This window comes from Notamacropus eugenii, chromosome 1, assembly GCF_028372415.1.
Source record: "Notamacropus eugenii isolate mMacEug1 chromosome 1, mMacEug1.pri_v2, whole genome shotgun sequence".
Lineage (NCBI taxonomy): Eukaryota > Metazoa > Chordata > Mammalia > Diprotodontia > Macropodidae > Notamacropus > Notamacropus eugenii.
Window position 1 is genome coordinate 49509201 of NC_092872.1, and position 21398 is coordinate 49530598.

A 21398-nucleotide genomic window follows, 5' to 3' on the forward strand; every position below is an offset into this window, starting at 1 on the left:
GACAAATAGTATACATGTGTGTAGACCTCTTACAAATCTGACATTCTAAGATTCTTATAAAGATAATGTTTTTAAGTCAGAAAAGTTGTTTCCTAAATTATTAGCAGTTAGAAAATGGTTAAAACTCCAGCAACCTAATATTTTTGACCTTGTGAAGAAGTCTTCACCATGGTGGTGCTTTCATTTATATGGCCTCTCCCAGCTTTAAAGAAGAATCCTTCACTTAGTCATCTTCTTGGAACAGAATGATAAAGAATCAGAAAACAACTGTTGAGCCTTAGCCATTTAACTGAGTAGGAGTTGTAAGTGAGATCTGTGAATAAAGTTTTCCCAGTTTTTTGCATTTCTTTCTAGAGCATAAGATTTTTAGGAAGATATCTTACTCATAGTATTAGAGCAATTCTTAATATTCTAAGAGGATTCATATACTTTCTAATATATTAGGCATTTACATAATGTCTGATCTAGGTACTTCACATTATAACATAGAATTTTTAATCATGCACATACACAAATATATGTTTGTCACAGTTCAGAGTTAACAAGTTGAAGAGTTGATATATAAGCTATAGTGTCAGGACTAGAATGCCTTATAAGTTGTGTTTTTAACCGTTGCCTAGATTTTCATGGGGCTTGGGTGTTAGAGGCAGGGGGAAGAGTGATGAGCTACCTCTTCCCCCCTCAATCCCCATCCCCCACCTGAGTCCTATACATCTCATGTTCTGAAAGGGATGAGGAAAGGGATGAGATCAGTATTGAGTTTTAGAAAATGTTACTAATTTACCTAGGTGGAATCATTTCATTTAACCCTTCCCATGCTTGGTATCACTTTTTTTATTTGCTTAAACTAATCCTTTTAGATTTCATGGATATTTAGTTTATATAAATTAGCATTTGTTTTTTATTTTCATAGGTTGTTAATGATATCAGCAACAAAATTATTACCTTAGAGGAATATTTTGATCAGGTGAATAAGTTGAAAGTGACACAGGGAAAGTAATTTTTATTTAAATATTTACAGATAGGGAACCATATAGTAACACATGTTGTTTTAGAGACAGAAACTGTGTTCTTTGATTTATAGAGTACTATTCTAATTTAATAAAAATCTAGTTCTTTTATAGGCATACACTTTCTGTGACTACTTTCCAGATTAGTACTTTTTTAGTTTTGAGAGTTTCCTTGTCTTTTCAGCTGTGTGTGAGAGGAGCTCCATTTTTTAATTCCCATTTTCTTTTAATTGAAATTGTGCCGGTACATAACCCATTATTAGCCTTGACCCTTTCTCACTTATTAAAGATAATTTGAAGCCGTCCAGATTTTCACTTTCCTGAGGTAGTTGAAGAATGAACTTTTCTTGATTCCTTTTGGCAAAAGGAGAACAGTAATATAATCATTTTCAGAAGTTATAGGTTATTTACTCACATATACACACAACAGAAGTAGCCATTCAAATACAGATTTCTAAAAGGTTGGATAGAACTTTGGATCTTTTTTCCTTTGTTTTTTTCCTTTTTTTTTTTTTTTTTTGTCAGAAAGGGATGAAGCTATGATGGGGAGCACTATCTTTTGTATCTTAAGATGTATGTAGACAAGCATGTAGGAAAATACTTGAAAACTTATTCAATCAATCTTCCCAACCTGGTTGCCACATCTTTCTTCACCAGCTGAATCCACTGTGTTTGTTTAGGCTGGCATGTGCCTGTTTCTTAAAAGTGGTTTTCTATGGAAAACCAGATTGTGAATATCAAATCTGGAAGGTCACACTTTCTGAATGTGTTTGGTAATGCCTTTTAACAATAAATAAGTCATGATTTTGTTTGTCATATTTGTCATAATTGAAAATTCTAAAACATAATTTGGAACAAAACCACAAACACATGAAATCCATAATACATCCAAACTTTACTTAATTATTCCACATCCTCTCCCAATAATTGTATTTAATGTCACTTTATAATATTTTTCTGTCAAAAATACATTTGCTTATTTTATTTATATATTTTTAAACAGAACCACCTCAGTGTGTTTGCAGTGGTTAACCCACTTGCTTCAAGTATAACCTCCAGTATAACTTCTAGTCTGGCTTCCAGTATTGGATCAGGTAGCTCATCCCCTACAACTCTATCAGCTATCAATGCCAAAGCTCTCCCGTTCTACCCTCCGAGTAATACAGTTGAATCAGTAATAGGTAAGTCTAAGTGTTTCCTCTTTTTTTTTCTTTTTGCATTTATGTTACAGCTTTTCAGGATTATTCTCTTTTGATAAATATTCTGGAAATGCTCACTGAAAAATAATTTGCATTTTTTACATCTGTCAATTTTAATCTCATGCACTTAAAAGCAGTACCTGACTTAACATCACCTTAAGGTTAAAAATGTATTTCTATCATCATTTAGTCCTTTTTAAGTCTTCCCTCTAATATAACATCCTCCTAACTATAAGGGCCATTTTAGACAATAGATGAGAAAATAAAACTGCTAAGTATATGTGATTTCAGTGTAGTTCATTTGTGATCATAAATTTTACAGCATCAAACTGACCTGTATAAGATCAACTGAACATGATCTCTTTGGCCCGATAGAGAGTATTTTGTCATTTTCAACATTGTCAAATTCTCTGGTCCCAGATTTTCACTGGGATAAGGAAGGATTATGGTAGGATAGGAAGAGAGGTGGGAGTGGCTAAACATCAGGTTAAATTCCATGAGTTAACCTAACAAAGACTGGCCTTGATGCTCCCCTGGCCAGGTTCATCTTGTCTGTGCTGAAACCGATGTTCAGCTTGTCTCTATCCTCTTTGACTTGTCCTGAGTGTTTTTGTGTCCAAGACTTGAAAAGTAGAATTGCCACCCTGCATCTCTATGAATAGGTCTAATAGCAGAACTGAGTCTGGTAAAAGTTGAACCTTTTCATACCTTGGAGATAGGGAAACTGAACAGTTTTATCTAGTAGTAGTAGTAGTGGTATGCCTTCATATTTGTACATCACTTTACAGTTTAAAGAGCCCTTCAGCTCATACAGTCCTAACAACAGTTTGGAATTGCCTTGATTTTTACAAAGAAAGAAACTGAACATCAGAGAGATTAGGTGATTTGCCCAGTAAGTGGCAGAGCCAGAACTAAGACCAAGTTCTCTTTGATTCCAGCTTAGTTCTTTTCATTATAAAATTATATTTCCCTGCTTAAAGTCTATCTAGATTAGGGGATATCTAGGTGAGCCATTAATTCAACTAACACATTTTTAGGTACCTACGCTGTCCAAAGCATTGTTTTAGTTGCTAGAAGTGCAAAGATAATTAAGACAAAATAGTTATACTATTTTGTGGCGTATTCAGATTGGTTTAAAATGGCCTTGAAAATATAGAATAGTTATCAGCTCACAGAAATTTTCATAAACTTTTCCTGTTTGAAGTGTACAGATAATAGACTTTTAAAATAGCCCTTTTGTTGAATATATTTTACCAACTGTGGATCAACAACTTGAAAGAATAGTTGAAAATCAGTTTAATGTCAGAAACATGTCTACAGTATTCAATTTTTTCATCATTGCTTACTCTTAAATGGAAGAGCATATTCACATTATAATAACATGCTTTCTTCTAATGTAGTATCAGATTGTCTAGAATATGCTTTTATATATGTTTTGTAATCTCTTTATGAAGTATTTCACTCTACTGTACTCTTAAGAGTTTTTGCTAAAATGTTTGGGCATAATTGGTTTATAAAATAATTGTTTTCCTTGGCTTCTTTTGGTTTCGTTATTAAAATTTGTATTATCAAGAAGTACAGGTTTTATTTGGGGAGGGATCACCGAGAGATATCTTTAGGTATTTGTCTCAGTTTCCATGGTCACCTGACCCTTTGCTATTTAAGCTTTTGTATGGAAAATTGTACTCGAAAGATGTTGTAACCACTTTTGAAAATTCCTCTGAGGAGAAGAATAGCATATTGAATTTTTCTGTTAAAATTTAGAACCTTCTCACATACACTATCCTCATTCTCATGGGAAAGTTTAAAATTCCATGTTTCTCAATCAAATGAAGGACAGTTTATCTTTGTTATTTGTACTTGAAATTTAGAAGAAAAAGACAGTACTTATTAAAGAACTTTATTGGCCTCTTTATATGAAGGTTCACTCTTTATAGAAGATGGTAATCTTAAATGGAGGATTGTCATGTGAAAATCTTTGATTTTAATAATTCTGACCTATCTGAGAACTCTAAAGAAGCAGATCACTGACCTGGGAAAACTTGCATTTGTCCTTTGGAATTGTTGACTTTGTTCTCTCAGGACAAAATCTGTATCTGGAAGTGTATTAACACTGTGTTTTCAAAAGTAAAAGTTCACTTCATACTTCATATTATAACCAGTTTGTTATTTGAAATTGGCTCCATTTTCCCTTTTTCAATGAGGTTTTCATTCAAAAGTACAGAAATGAGTCACCTTCCCCCCCATATATATGCATACATATAAAATTAATCCTATATATTGACTAGTTGAGTTCATAAGATTTTGAAACATAAGATTATAGATTTAGAGCTGGCAGTGGCCAGCAAGTCCAACTCCCTCAAGGTACTGAGACTCAGAGAAGGTTATATGACTTGCCCATTTCAGTTCTCATTCTTCCTCTTATAATCCTCTACCCATTCTTCAAGACCGAGCTGAAACTTCCTCCGTGAAACCTTCCTTTATCCCTCTTGAAAGTTCATTCATCCTCTCCTTTGAACTCCTGTAGCACTACACCCCTTGATGATGAGGATCATATCTTTCATTTTGTATGTCCTCAACATCCAGTGTACCTTTGTACATAACAGCAGCTAAAAAATTGGAATTGGCTCTTTTTTTTTTTTTTTTTTGGCTAATCATTATTTGGTTTTAAAGCCAATTCTAGCTCAAACAATTTTACTTGATCACTTTGAGTTTTGTCTTTTAATAGACTTAGATAAATAGATATTCTTATAAAAACTACTTATAGGTAAATTTTGCTCCATATTGTCTTAGAAAAATAACTTTTCATTTTTCCAAGAATAGTAAAGTTTAGCAATTCTGTATAGTCTGTGTTTTTGTTAGATTATTTCCTTTTAAGTTCAAATAATGCTTCTGTGTAGTTGTAACCAGAAATGTTTAATGGCCGCTTATGAAGAGCTAACAAATGTATAGATTGGAATTAAGATGTTACTAAGTAGAAAATTTCTCTGTTTAGTTAATAAACTTTGCCTCCTGTTTTACATGTACCACAATAACATAACCTAGGAAGTATAGAATAGGAGGAATTTCCAGAATTATTCTCCATTTCTTTGGATATTTGGGCCTTTGAGGATCACTTGATAAATTTATTTTTGTGTGCTGTATATTTCAAACAAATCACTGAGTAAACTGCCAGTATAATAATTTGAAAAGTTCATTAACAGGGAAGAAAATTGGAACCTGAAGTTTTCAGTCCATTTCTAACTTGTTATTGTTAAAAGTGCCAAAATAATGTAATCAGATTTTGAGGTGGCATGAAAAGCACTATAAATGATTGGCCAGAGGCCTGATCTGTGACAAATGTGGAATTGGGAAGAGGAGGGGGCCAATAGGAAGGATGATGATAGTGATGAGGTATACCAGCTCAAGCCAAGACCTTTTTCCCCATGGATCAGGAGGGCTTTTGTCCCATTTGTCCGAAGGACCCTGGAAAGTCTGGCCTTGGGGGGGCTCCTTGGATTCCCCTTCCATTTCTCACATCCCAGATACTCCCTATCTTCTATTTAGCATTCTTTTGATATTCCTCCCTTTGATCGTATTACTAGCCAGTCCCATCAGGATTCTCCCTGGGTTTAATCTATCAAGACTATCCCTGGGACCCCAGACTACTTGGCGATACCTGGATTCTTCTCTCAGTCTTTTTTGTATTTAAGTTCCATCTTGCCTCCATGAAGGCACTCAGATTCAATCTAGCTCAGACTCTGTCTAGTTGAGATTGTTTGGCCCACTTGTCAATACGAGTGTTACAAAAGGTTAAGCTCCTTAAGAGTCAACCCAGTATGGTGAATCTTTAATAAATTTTGTTTTCTTTGACTTTAAGAAGGCTTGTGTTGAATTACTTCAAGCAGGACCCGACGTGTTGGTATTTTGGAGTCTCCCAGCACCATAGACCTCAACAGTAGAGTCAGCCCCATTAATAACATCTGCATTGATTATTCATTGGCAGTTAGAATGGGATAGAGTTCAAATTGTTGCTTAGAAAATAGGTATAGAAGAATGTACATTCTTGACAAGGGACCTAGAATTGGAATTGGAGGAAGATTTGGAAAGTAGTTCATCAGATGAAAAAAACAAGACAGCAAAATTGACTTATGGTTGCCAGTAAGGTTCTCCAAAGGATAAAGTACTTGGGAAACCAGCTTGAGACTATTCCTAGTAAGGAAATGAAGTCCTTGTTAAGACCTGCCAAGGAAGATGTCGAACAAAGGGAAAAGGTAAGTTTAAAAGCAGACGAGGCAAACCAAGGGCAGCTAGGTGGCACAATGGATAGAGTGCCAGTCCTGGAGTCAGGAAGACCCACGTTCATATTCAGCCTCAGATACTTACTAGCTTTGTGACCCTGGGCAAGTCACTAACCCTTTTTAGCCTCCATTTCTCATCTGTAAAGTGAGCTGGAGAAGGAAATGGCAAAACAATCCAGTATACTTGTCAAGAAAACCCCAAATGGCTTCACAGAGAGTTGGACGTGACTGGAACAGCAGGCAAACCACCTTCAGCCTTATTCTAGCAGGTTCAATGAGAGGTGTCTAAATTAGGGGAGAGAGTGCAGAACAAAAGAGAGAATGAGTCCTAACAAAGGTTCAGAATAAGAGACAGAGAAAACAAGATTTAGATTGGTGTAATCATAGGAATCGTATGGGGATAGGGAGAATAGACACATAATCAAAGGGTAATGTTTCCTCTGTTGCAGAATGTGTAGTTGAAAAAAATTATTATTATTATACTATTATATTAATAACTATTTGTGATCCTGGTTTTTCTCCTTCTAATTTCTGTTTAGAGTCCCAGCTCTTATTAAGGTCATCCTGTCTCTGAAGGACATAGCTGGTTGATGAGATTATTCCTAGACCTCAGGGAACATGTTCATCAATCTTGGGTGGGACCCCATTCAATTAAGAGACCTAATTTCTCTTTAGAGTATAAATAAAATCTACTCTGTGGGAGTCCCCTTCATTAGAATTTAGAGTGACCCAGTTCATGAAGGAGAAAACTAACCAGAAAGGTTGAGATGGAGATGGCTTCCCTCTGGCCAGATTGCTGGAGGCTGCTGAGTCTCTTGATCAAGCCATATTCAGAGCTGGAGGAGCTGAAGACTTTTAGCCTACTTCCTCATTAAATGTCCACCAGTCCAGGTGGATGTTTCCCTTGTCAGGTGACTTCCCTTGCAGAAGGTATTTAAGGTGTCTCAGGGTCTCCCTTGGTGTCTTTGTTACCAAGATAAACCAGCTAGCCTGATTAATAAATTGATTATTAATTATCCCTAAATTCTCTGTCTAGGAGCTTTTTCTTCATCTCAATAGTTGAACCTTTATATTAATTGGCAGAATAATCATTTATTACGTGTGTAAGGCACTATTGATAAAAAGGCAAAAATGGAACTATCCCTACCATTAAAGAGCTTATATTTTGCTCCGTAAAGGGGCCAAGGTCTCCCAGTGCATCCTGGGTCATCTCCAGTCATCCCAACGAATATCTATCTGGTCACTGGATTCAGATGGCTGTGCAGGAGAAGTGAGGCTGGTGACTTGCACAGCCCTCCCTCACTCAAAACAAAGTCAGGTGCAAGTCATGTCATCAGTTCTCTGGTGGCAACGAAGGACAAGCACAACAACAACACTTTGCTGGGGGCAGTGTGTGGTGTACAGGTTGGATACAGATAAGTAAGTGGGTAATTTGAGGAGGGAACGAGCCATCAACCATTAGGCAGATTAGGGAAAACTTTATAGAGGAGGTTGACACCTAAGTGAAAACATGAAACGTTTCATGAATTTGATTTTCATTGGAAACAGTAGTGATATCTAGGAATTCAGGCCGCAAACTCAGGTGTAGAGGAAGAAGCTTCATCACTTCCTGGAGTGATGGTCAGGTTTGGGTAACACTTTGGGTAATTGTAAGAGCCCTAAACTGAGGGAGTGAAATGTTGATTCTTGCTCTTATGAAAATGAGACTGATTAAAAATTTCCAAATTTTGGGAAGACTGAAGTTTAGTTCCCTCTGTGACCCTTATAAGCTGTACGACCAGGCAAAGTCCCTTCACCTCTCTGAGCCTCTATTTCCTCATTTGCAAAAATAGGGATAATAATACTCTTGGTATCTACCTCACAGAGATGTTGTAGTGCTTAATGTATGTAAAGTGCTTCACAGACTTTACAAGTGTTATATAAATACACACGCGAAACAACTAGAGGATAATGTAAGATATCAAAATATATGCTAAATAATGTGCTAGTGTAATAGAAATTCAAAGAAAAATATCAGTGTGGTCTTTAGTTGTTTGGAAAGACTACTTTTAAGAGTTGGGACTTGACCTAGCTTTTTAAAGTAATGTAGAATTTGAATTGGTAGAGAGGAGGATTTGGATTGGTGGATAAGGTTGGGTAGATGGGGCTAATTGATGGGGGCACTTAACCAGGTCAAGGAATGGAGAGTTGATAGGGGACTGTTGTAAATTTATGAGGAAGAGATGATGTAAGATTTGTTTTAAGAAGAATAGTGGAGCAGTGGTACATAAGGTACATCCTCCTTTTTTTTCTTTTGTTATTATTCTTTTCTGTCTCATATTTATTCCCTTTGGGAGGTCATGCATTTTGTGATCTTCATCTACTTCTGGATTAATCACTCTTAACCTCCAGAGGTTTAATTGTGCATAAGTCACTTTCCTTCTCTGGGACCTAGTTGTCTAACCTATAAAATAAGTGCTTTGGACTATGATATCTAGGGCCTTTTAAACTCTTAACATTTTCATTTGATTTTCATCATATTAGTGACAGAGACATCCAAGTAGAAAAGTCCTTTAGGCAGTTGAAAATATGAAATTGGAACTTAGTTGATAAGTTAGAGATGGCAGTTATTTAAGATATCTTAAACTCAGATGAAGAGGTTGTGGTTGAAGTTACAGTGGTGGATGAGCAGCACTTCAGTAACAGAAGACCACACACAACTGGAAGGAAGAGCTAAGAGAAGTAGAAGATCCTAGGAAAGTAAAATAACATAAAAACCAAAGGAACACAGTCTCGAATGTCACCAGTGTCATATGCATGCAGTGGAAATCAAACATAAAGAAAATTTAAATAAGAAATTTATAGTTTGGTCTAGAAGAGCGTTACTCATCTTGGAGAGAACACTGTCAATGGAATGGTAGAGTTTGGAATCAAAACTGTAAGGGATCTAGGAGAGAATAGTTAGGAATTGCAAACAAGATATATAAACTGTTTGATGAATGGGGTAGTAGGGACATGCATAAAGGGAAGGGTAGAGTCTGTCAGTGGAAGATTTTTTTAGGATTCTGGAAACCCAAATTATTTGAAGGCTGAACAGAAGGGGTCAATGGAGAAGAGATTTATGTTCTGGGTAATCTTCAGTTCAGAGTAGTAGCTCATGGTTTTCATGTGAAAATGTGGTTTGCACATATTTGATAAGCATTTGAATTGAATGTTATAATACTGCTTTAGTATTTGAAGGATTTATAGTTTTATAGAAGTAGATATCCAGTCTCTTGACATATTGTAACCCCTCCATAATTCAGTAGCTGAAAACTTTAATGATTACCTAGCGCTTTCCATAAATTGTGTCTCTGGAACTTCACAAAAGCCCTGTGATTTAGGTGCTATTATTATACTCATTTTACAGATTAGAAAACAGGCTGAGAGAGGCTAAGAGCCATAAAGCTAGTGTCTGAGGTAGAATTCAAATCTGAATCTAACATTCTTTCCAGTCTCTATGTGCTTGTTGATTGAGTATTCCAAGAGTTACTGTAGCCAAGAATTCATCACCCTTATGTCAACATGGTGATGAACTTCTCTGAACTTGCTAGCCTGGTCCTTGGGCAACTGGCACAATCTTTCACTGGGCCCTTTCTTGAAGATTTTCCAGCTCAGTAGAATCTGCCCAAGTCTGCACTCTTCTGGCATAGCCTTCCAGGACTTAGTGTATCAAAAGGTGACTTTAGTGGAAAGTTATTAATAACTACCAGAAATAAAACGGGAACTGATTATTTTCTAAATCACAAAATCGACATTTGCAATCTAGTCTATTAAAATGCCTCCCAAAGTTGGTATTCACTTTTGCATGTATTTGTCTGCCTAATGTAAGTCACATAGTTTTGTTTGGATATTAGTCTTGTTACTTTGTAAATATTAAATTGCTTTGTCTCAAGTTAATATGGTAGATTCTCTCAGAATGAGCCATGTATAAAAGTTCCATGATGCAACCAGTGTATTTGAATTCATTGGCAGAGGGCTGTGCCTCCAGTCATGTGATCGGGGGTTGCTGTGATTAGCTGGTACGTTTGCAGGATTCTATGTTTAAATTGGTGTGTAGAGGAGGAGGAGAGGCTGCAGACAGTGAGTCAGCAGTTAGGGCTGGTAAGCTTTCTTAATTTCTTTTAACAAACTAATTCAAAGATTTTATCAAGTAAATGTTTTTGTAATGTAATTTACCCTTCAGTAATCTTCTGTGTTGATTTATAATATGCTGTAGAATTTCACACTGATTTTTTAAATATACTTAGAATGTGTATTTTTTTCAATGTTCAGAGCTTTTTTTTTAAATTTTGTAAATGCAACCTTGTGAAAGATCTGACTTAGTGATTTTAATTGTGATTTAAATGTAAAAAGAAGGTAAACCTTAGCTGGATATGTTCCATTGCAACATCTGTAGTATTAGCAAACAATTATGCTCAAGCTATATACATCTCAATATTAGCTTAGTAAGATGGTAAGTCTGAAGATAACATTTTAGACACCAGAGTAACAAAACAATGTTTAAATAGCTTTGGGTCAGTATGAAACATTTTTCAATTTTATTTAGAGACAAAAGTCAAACTGTATTAAATCTCTTATTTTAAAAATAAACTACTAATACGAATTTGCCTAATTTCTGTGGTGTCCATGAACAGATTTAGACCAGGCAGCCATAAGGTTTTGTTCCTGTCTGCTGCCATGACAGCATTTACATTAACTGACAAAGGTCTTAACTCCTTGCTTGTCAGAATTATATTGTCAGAGTTGTTGAGAGCAGTACTTAGCCTGGGTGTATTAGTGCAGTGGAGACAAAGGGCTGTATGTGTACTGTTAAGGCTAGTAAATTTCTGGGGGAATAAGACACTGTACTTATTTATAGGGTTTGGGGACTAGGTATGGCACAGTCCCAGGCTGACAGATAATATGCACAGTTTTGTTTCATAGACTAAAAAAAATAACCTTATAGTTAATATATTTTAAGTGAGTAAATGCTTCTTCCTTTGGATAAGGTATTAGAGATTGGAGCTCTTTTCCCTCTTGTGTTGATTCAGAAGTTAGTCTTTTTAAAAAAAATTAAAGTGTCTTTTTCAGGTAGCTTTGAACTCAACTCTAAACCAGTTTGAATAGCTAAGTTGTTAACATTTGACAAACTCTGATGACCTGTATTTAGCACTAAGGCTTGAAGTTTGTATCCATGTTATGTAATGATGTGAAAGGTCTCACTGAGGCTGACTTAGGTATGAAGTGCTTGGAACACAACTCGACAAATTGCAACTTGGCTTTTCTATCTAAAGAAAGAGAGCAGAATACAAATGTTTGTGTTCTTTATGCATAAAATACCTGTTCATCAGTACCAGTCTTTTCCCCCTTCAGATATTGTCAGCTTCGCCTATTTCTATTGAGTCTGTGTCCTCCAGTGTCCCACTGCCCTCCATGGATTACAGTGGGATTTAGGATTGTTTGAAGAGCCAGCCAGGCACCTCTAGGCAATAGTGTGTGCCAGCTGTATTACTCAGCACTTCCTGGCTGGTGTTCATTAATGTTGAAAAGGGTTTCCTGGTTAAGATTTTTATAGTTTTGATGTCATTTTGAATTCTGTGACTTCCTCTTACACACGGTTTCATCTGTTCTGAAAGATCACGTTTTTAAAATTAAGCAGACCTGCAGTTTACTTTTAATAAAGTATTTGAAACAATTTGGGTTCTGACCATAAAAAAATGAAACCTGATAAAAATTTGGTTGAATTCAACAGGAATTTATTCATTGTCTTTGGTGTACTAGGAAGTAGTTGAGGTACCAGGGATATACAAATAAAAATGTAAGCAGCCCCTGTCCTCAAGGAGCTTACATTCTACTGGTAGAAAAGCAGCATGACAAAGAAATGTAAATATAACATACACACATAAAGTAATTTGGGGGAGAGATATTCCCCTAACAATTAGCCATATCTAAGAAGATCCATAGAGTCCTTTCTTTAGGATGCACCTGAGCTGAGCCTTGGCAGGAGCTAGGGAGTTGGAATGGGGGTGGGGAGGTAGGGAGGGAAAGAGGGAAGAATTAAAAACTAGATAATATGAATGAGGAGAATGATACCTTCTAGGATAAATAGTAAATTAAACATTTCTGGATTAGGATTCATTATGCTTGGTTAGGCCTGGTGCAGTGTATCTTCTGTGCAGTACTATGATTATCTAAGAAAGTATATGCATTTCCTGGAGTGATAAATCTACAATGAGGAGGCTTAGTAAGATGTTTTCCTCTGCTATGGCAATTCAGTTTCCTCTGGGGGTAAATTGTAAGACTTGGTCATTTGGGTCTGGGGAATCCTAATTTAATGTGCTTCTGAACATCTCTCCCCTGTTCAGGGTGACTTCCAGATAAGCCAGTGAACTTCAGTGGGAAAACTAGATGATCTACCTATCATCGGTTAAATGAAAAGATTCAGAGATTTCTACCCCAAGTCATTTTTAAGATAAAACTGTTTGTTCAGTTTGTCTACTGAAAGATTAAATGGAAGCATAAAATTTTCATCAGCTGTATTTATTAAATAGCCAACATTTTTGGGAAAGTGTTATCCCTAGAAGAAACAGGCAAAGTCTTAGGTCTTTTTAAGTTTTCTTAGTGCTTTTTTCTTTCCTACACCACTGCCATTTCCCAATGACTCCTTTGCCCCTCACCAACAGAACCCTACCTTGTAACAAAGAAGTACATACAGCTCTAAGTAAAACAAATTAAAGTGTTGAACTTTCTATTGTAAAAGATTTGGCACATTCTTTCAGCTGTCACTTTCTTGAATTTTTGTGTATTGATTTAATGAATGCCATAGATAAAGCAAACAATTTTAAAGCATTTGACTACTAGCAATAAGTAAAATGTATATGATTAGCCTTTCCCTGGCCAGGAGCCAGGTGAGTTGAAACAAATTCAAGGCACTAACACATGCCTCATTGCCAAGTTTTATTTCCTGTTCCAGTGCTTTTTATGACTCCAGAGTTTTCATTAATTAAGCTTGACACACAGACTGGCCATTAGATGAAATTCACTATTACAACAGAGTCTAAATAGGAATTGAAATGATAATCCAAGCTGGAGGCAGCACAATGCAAAATAAATGCCTTACCTCTGAAAAAAGTTGAACAAATAGTATGTGCTAGTACACAAAAAAACACAAATTTGTGTGCCTCTGTTTCAGAAACTAGAGTTGCTGTGTTGTTCAGTCATAGCTAAAAACCCAAATGAAGGTCTTAAATTTCCTTCTTTACTGTCATCTGTTAGGACTTCTTGATTGGGCCCAGTGACCGTGCCTTGGGTAGGTAGGTGAGATATCGACCTGCTTGTAGTATGGCTTTCTTGTGTTCCTGAAATGTTTGATCAGAACTCAGCCAGCCTGTTGCAGCATGGCAGTGTTTCCTATTCCTGCTTGCCAGACCTCAATGGCTGCGTTATATACACAAAATTAGACTTACTTTTTCCCTGAAGGCATTGTGCTGTCCGCTTTATGATTTCTGTGTCCTCCTGTTTTAAGCTGATCGTGTGGCAATTACATTGGTAACCTTTTGATTTTCCATCATCAAATGAATAGCCGTGTGAAATGGTGAAAATAGCTGTAATCTTAATTACAGTATTTCATAGCTACTGAACCTTGCTTGCCTTTTGGTGTCAAGTTAAGTATACAAGTCTGTCTAAAGCTGTTGATCGAGAAGGTGAAAGTGATAATTTGACACTTTTGATCTTTCTTTGTATGCTGGACAATATCATTGTGTTTTAATGGCATCTTTAGAAGTATGACATATTAGGTGAAAGTCAAAGCAACATAGCCATATTTAATATTAGCTTATCTTTATTATCCAGCCTAGATGTAGCTATTCAATTATGAATTTAGTAGAACAAAATCTAATTTTCCGTCATCCACTCAAGTACTTGAAAATATCTAAACAGTCTTCTAACTGGTCAATTACCAAATAATGAAGTATGTCAAAGGTCCCTACTCCAAAAAAAGAAGCAACAACAAAATTCATGCAGTCAAAGAAATTTCTCTGTCAGAGTCAGTAGAAATTAGAAAGCTGAAAAGTAGATTGTAATCTAGAATTATCAAGAAATAAGTTTTCAGTCTCTTCTTAGGATACTGAAAAGGTTTTATATTTTCTCCTCTGAAAATTTGAACTATGTATGACTCATCATTTTAACAACAGCACTTGAAAAGCATGTAAATAGATAGTTGTAACTGACCACAACATATTCTAGGATATCTGCAAAACAAGACAAAAATAGAAATGTTACCTTACCCTATTGGAATTCAGTCAATCGGCAGATACTTACTGATTACCTATTCAGTTTGTGACATTATTTTAGGTGGTATGGGAAATAAAGATTTTTTAAGAATTTCCTCATCTATAGATGAAGGGGTTGCACTAATTGGACTCTGAGGTCCTTTCCAACTCTTAGTCTATGATCCTATGAATATGGTCTTTATCTTCAAAGGGCTTCCACAGTCTCAAAGGGCTTACACAGTCTATTTGGGAAAATAAAACTCAGGCATAGGAAATAACATGAATAACTAGAAGACATCATATAAGTTTATTAAATGGTACAGACTATCAGTGCTGTAGGAGTTCAGAGGAGCTGACTAAATGCGTGTTGATTAAAAGGAAGATGAATAACTACTGAAGTAGTTAAGGAGGACTTCCGAAAGAGATGGAACTTGAAGAACTAGTAGAATTTAGTCAGAATATTCCAGGTGATGGGAACCTAATCAGAAACTTTTCATGGGACAGTGAATATTGGCCTTTCTGTAACAGAGTACTGTGCAGAGTACTGAGAGGAAAGTAAAAACCAAAGTGAAACTAATTTGTGGAGATCATTAAATGCCATTCAGTGGAATGCAAGACTTAATGTGCTAAGTAGTAAGGGGTTACCATAGTTTCTTAAGTAGGAGAGTGACATAGTGAAAACTTTGTTTAAGGAAGATTTGTCTGGTGTTGGCATGTGGGATGGATTGGAGAGGAAAGAGGCTGGTATAGTGTGGCATTCTTGGAAGTTGTATTATTTATTCCAGGTACAAGGTAATGAGAACCTGAACAAGAGTGACAGCAATAGAAATGGAGAGAAAAGGAATATACAGGAAATAATAGGAAAGAGGAAGGCAAAGAGGGATGAGTCAGGGATGTTTTCTAGTTACCTAGCTTATCCAGTTAGGATAATGGTAGTGCCAGTAAGAGAGATGGGTGATTGAGAGCTGATTTGACAGGAAGATAACTTCAAAGTGTACAGTTGACAATAGAACATTCAGGTGTCAGTATCCACTATATTATTGGAAAGATAAGACTAGAATTTAGATTCATGAGTGTTTGCTATGTGTAGCATACTGTACTAGGCATTATGGGTAAAGACAAAAATGAAATAGTCTCTTCCCTCAGGTGTCTTCTGGGAGATGGTAGAATATCTATAGAGATAAATTAATACAAATTAATGAAGGAGGGGAGAGTGGGAGGGAGGAAGAGAAGAAGGAAAGGAAGGAGAGAAAGAGAGGATGACAAATAGGAAAGACAGAATGAGAAGAAAAAGGGAAAGATATAGGGAGCAAACAGAATGAGAGAAAAAACAGGGAGAGAGAGAATGAGAAAGAGACTTTATGCTTCTTACCAGTGTAGTGAAATGACTTTTTCACAAAATTCTTCTGTTAATGATTGTTTAAGATGATAACACTGCTTTCTAATGGACTCTATTTTAAAAGTTTTATTCTATTTAGCAAATACAGTTGTCTCTGTTATAAGCAGGTAATGATTAGCGATATGTAGAATATTTTTGAAGTATCACCTGGGCGGAATCTCTGATTGATAACCTTGTCATTTTCTTTGCAATAGTCTTCTGACCTTGGTGGTTACTTACTGTCCTTTATTTTTGTTCCCCTCTACAAGTCATGATGTAATGATTCATCATGCCATGGAAATGACCTGGGGTTTTCAGAGGCAAGGTATTGCTTCTGGCTTCTGGCAGGTATTGGAAAGAACGAAAGACTTTTCAGTATAGTCTGCTAACAGATTGCTTGTATTGTCCAAAAAGCAGCTGAGCTAAATAAGAAGACGATCATCATCAGGATGTTGAATGATTGTTGGTTAGTGGCCCATGAAACAAAAGGGCCCTTCATTCTATCTTGCTTCTGCATTGATGGTGGCAGTGGCAGAAAAAGGACACAAGGATATTGACCATTTTTAGACTGCCTAAAAACCATTTAATTTGGCCATGCTTACTGTTCATTTATTCAGCAATCATTTATCAAAAAATAATTGTTTCAACCATTGTGCTAAGTACTGATGATAAAATTTTTCAAAAGTCCCTGCCTTTGAGAACCTTAAATTGTTTTATGCTCTTTGAAAATGTTATTGTTGTCTCTTATTTTTACATCACCTCCATCTCTCAGTATACTCCTTCTCTACCCAGATAGCCATCCCTTTCAACAAAGAATAAAAAGGAAAACAGAAAGTTCAGTGAAACTAACCCCAACAAATCTCACTGTGGTCCTCACCTACAGAGCCTATCCTCTACAAAGATATGAGAAGATGCCTTTGTTTTCCTTCTTCCTTCCTTCCTTCCTTCCTTCCTTCCTTCCTTCCTTCCTTCCTTCCTTCCATCCTTCCTTCCTTCCATCCTTCCTTCCTTCCTTCCTTCCTTCCTTCCTTCCTTCCTTCCTTCCTTCCTTCCTTCCTTCCTTCCTTCCTTCCTTCCTTCCTTCCTTCCTTCCTTCCTTCCTTCCTTCCTTCCTTCCTTCCTTCCTTCCTTCCCCCAGGGTTACACAGCTACTAAGTGTTTGAGGACAGATTTGAACTTAGGTCCTCCTTGACTCCAGGGCTGGCAAATCTACTGTGCCAGCCAGCTGCCTCTATATCTCTTCTTTCGTACCAGGAGTGGTCATTATAATTACACAGCATTCAAGTTTGATTTTTTAAAATAGTTTTTGCCCATTTATATTATAGTCCTTGTGTACATTGTTTTCCTGGTTCTGCTTCATTTGACGTGACTTCATATAATTTTTTTTCCTTGTTTATCTTCAGATTCATTGTTTCTTCCAGTGCAATAATCCATTACATTCATGTATCACTATTTTTTAACCATTCCTTATCCACTGGGCATCTACTCCTAGTTTTTTGACCACTATTAAAATACTGTAAATATTTTGGGCTATATGAGACCTTTCTATTTTTGACCTCCTTGAGATATCTACCTAGCAATTGAATATCTTGGTAAAAAGGTATAGACATTTTAATCACTTTCTTAGCATAGTTTCCAGTTGTTTTCCTGAATGATTGGAGCAGTTTGGCAGCTCTACCAACAACGTATTAGTGCTTTTCTTTCCTAAGCCCCTCTAACATAAACTATTTTCATCTTGTATCATTTTTGTTTATTTGCTAATTATAAGATAAAATCTGAATTATTTTTATTTCTCTCATTTTAATGAAAGGAATATAGTCTCTAGTAAATATGAGGGTTTTAGAGGATTTCAAGCTTAATGCACATCATTAGTGTAGTATGGTAGCCAAAAAAAACCCCTTAATATTGTCTTCAGTAGCTTTAAGCTGAACAGTACCTAGCGGAGGGCAGCCAGAATGGCAAACGACCTTACATCCCTGGTATATGAGGATTTGTCTAAATTTGGACTGGAGAAGTGATATTTGATGGTTGTCAGGTGGAAGAAAGATTAAGTTTTATTTTTTTCCACCTAGTTCTGTACCAGTAGATGGTAGTTATAAAGAGACAGATATAAGCTTGAAGTCCTAGAAATAAGAACTATCCATAAGTGGACTAGGCTGCCTCAAGAAATTAGTTCTCTCTCATTGGAAGCCTTTAAGCATAGGCTGAGTGGCTGCTTCAGAGGCATGTTGTAAGTATTCTTTTTGATTTATGAATTGAGCTAGCTGACTGGTAAGGTCTTTTCTAACTCTAAAATTCAGTGATTGTATGAAAGTTTCTGGAATGTGGACACTTGGGAAGATGGATACCTCAGTTTGTGCCTCCATAAACGTTCCTCATTGTGTTCCTAGAGAAGTCTTCTTGTTCCTAACATTCATAGGTTTCCCAATCATAAGCTTGCTCTCCAGCATGGATCTCTGGTGGAAGCCTTTATCGCATTACTTAGGCAGTTGGGATTACTTTTAACTATGAATTCTCTACTGTTCAGAGTGAAAGTTTTGGTTCTAGTCAGAGGCCTTCCCCACAATCATTGTATTTATGGAGTTTCTCACCTATATGAATTTTGTGATGGAATGCTAAGGATTGCCTTCTATTGAAGACTTTCCCTCATACATTACTTTCATCTAGTTCTCCAGTATAAGTGACCTGATGTTTAGTAAATTGTAAGCTTTGTCAGAAAGCCTTACAACATCTATTACATTTGTAGAATATGTATATTTCAGTATGGATGATCTGATACTGAATAAGTCATATGTTCAGTTCAAAATCCTTTCCATTTTCAAAATTTCTTTCCTAAAATTTCTCTCTAGTATGAATTATATGTCAAAAAAGTTCTCATGTCTGGGGAAAGGTAAAATTTTTCACATTTTCCCATTTACTTTTATGAGGCATCCAGTATGAATTCTCAAGTGTCCCAAGTTTGCTGGTTGTAGAGCTTTGCACATTGATTATTGTAACGTAGTCTCTGCCCAAATATCAACCATTAAGTTTAGCCCTGGAAGAATTAAGCCATGTTTATCGTGACATTTCCACTGTAAATGAAGCTAGAAGATATAAAGTAACTTTATATATGTGTGTTCGTCCTTCGTTGCCAAAGAAGACCATGCCATCAGAGAAATGATGACATGACTTGCACTTAACTTTGTTCTGAGTGAGGGAGGGCTGTGCAGGTCACCAGCCTCACTTCTCCTCCAGAGCCATCTGAGTCCGATGACCAGACATTCATCAGGATGACTGGAGATGATCCAGGATGAGGTAATTGGGGTTAAGTGGCTTGCCCAAGGTCACACAGCTAGTGAGTGTCAAGTGTCTGAGGTGAGATTTGAACTCAGGTCCTCCTGACTCCTGCACTGGTGCTCTATCTACTGCACCAACTAGCTGCCCCTAACTTTGTATAAGTTATAAGGCATATATGTATGTGTATTATGTATATGTGTGTATATATGTATATATATGATATAAAGTTGTAACAAGTAAAAAGATGACCCATAGCTTCTCCCCAGAGAGCTGATACAAAAAAGGACAAAAGTTGGATTTGTTGGGTTCACTGCATGCCCAAAGTTAACAAAAACATTTCCTAGGGCATTTGGTTAGCTCTGCTTGTAGTGCTTGTGATAAGCAAAAGCAAACAGACCACCGTTAAGGTAATTGCAGCTTATGTGCCAGCATTCATCAACAGTGAACAAAACAGGGAAAGCCTGTGAGGAGCTTATTAAGATTCTCCCATCTGAGTCCATATGTATCTTGATACTTAATGATTTAAAACAAAATGGGCACAGGAGAGGGCAGGAAAAGTTACATTGGAAAATATGATTTGGGATCAAGAAATAAAAGGGGCTTGCTGACCATTTAGAAGCTACATTTTTGGACATCAAGAATGCTTTCTTGGAGAAGAGGTTAAAGACACTGAATATGACAGATACCAAATTACATAATTTTTTTCAAAAATGAAATTGATTATAATTTAACACCCTGAAAATGTGCCTGACTGGTTACAGATACAATAGTCATTTCAGAACTGATCATGTACAATTAATTCTGCTGGTTAGAGTGGAAAACGAATTTAATACCAAATTAGAAGAAAAGATAAAGAGGGAAGGACATTGTGTGAGATTGATTATAGGTAGTTGTTTAAATAAACTGTGGACTCTGAAAAACTAGAAATGGACAGAAATAGACATTGATTTTTATTAAATATTAGAGAAATATTGTTGATGCAGATAGTCACGGTGGTGAAAAAGCCAGTAGAACTCAGCGATTGCCTTAGCCATAAAAGACATAATCCCCCCGTGGGAAGCATTGAATATAGAGTGTCCCAAAAGTCATAGTACAGTTTTAAGCCTTAATAATTTCAAAAGTACGAATACTACAAACTTACAAAAAAGAGTATATTTAAAATTTTTAAATACTTACTTTTGAAATTAAAATGACATGACCATTGTCTTGTGCTCTACATTGTTCAGGTCATTTTTGAACTTCATAAAAACTTTCATCATTTGCTGTTCTGACTTAAAGTAATTCCTTTGTTAGCCTTAAGATCATCCAAATAAGGTTTTGGTTCATACATAATAGTTTTGATGTGACATCACAAGGAAAACTTTGATGGAGATTGATCAGGTGACCAGGATGGTCAAGCAAGAGGACCTCCTTTCCCGTCCACTGGTCTGAGAAGGTGTGTGCACTTATTGCACACGCAATGTGTGATGACAGTATGTTTGCTTGTTAAAATTTAAAATTGTTTATTCAAATTTCACAAAGCTAAATAAGTTTAAAAGAAATTTCAGTTGTTAAAATTTCAAATTTTGGTAAGTTTGTAGCAATTATTAAAAATTTATATCTGCACTAAGACTTTTGGGACATCTTGTTCAAGCTCATTTGTAAAATGTTGCAGAAGTGGATGGCAAAGGATATGAGCAATCTGCCTGAAGGGTCTGTGATTTTTGTCAGAGTGGGTAATCCAGCTTGCCTAAATCACCAGCCCACTTTGACCTTTAAGAGACATTTGTCGTGAATAAGCAGAAAGTCATCACTGTGTGACCAGCTTATTAAAAAATAAAACAGTTGAAAAAAAAATTGAGGAGGAGAGAACATGTTGACAGAGAACTTCATGTGAGCAGTTCAAACAGATCCATTCTAAGAGAATTTGTAGATGAAATTGAAGGATGGATTGTAGCTACCAAATGAAGTAGGCTTACTAGCACTTTTTATAATAATCTGTTTTC

The 21398-nt window shown here is 36.2% G+C and overlaps 1 protein-coding gene across 12 annotated transcripts in view; it reads left to right on the forward strand.

Moving 5' to 3' along the window:
• UNKL (unk like zinc finger) overlaps positions 1-21398 on the forward strand; it is a 125890-nt gene that overhangs the window by 78677 nt on the left and 25815 nt on the right. For 9 of the 12 annotated variants that reach the window (XM_072600334.1, XM_072600283.1, XM_072600293.1 and 6 more), the window contains one exon: positions 2014-2191. In XM_072600334.1, the coding sequence (XP_072456435.1) occupies positions 2014-2191 (178 nt within the window). Of the gene's footprint in view, positions 1-2013; positions 2192-2213; positions 10612-21398 lie in introns of those variants that run through there. The other 3 variants (XM_072600357.1, XM_072600367.1, XM_072600347.1) reach the window with 2 other exon arrangements.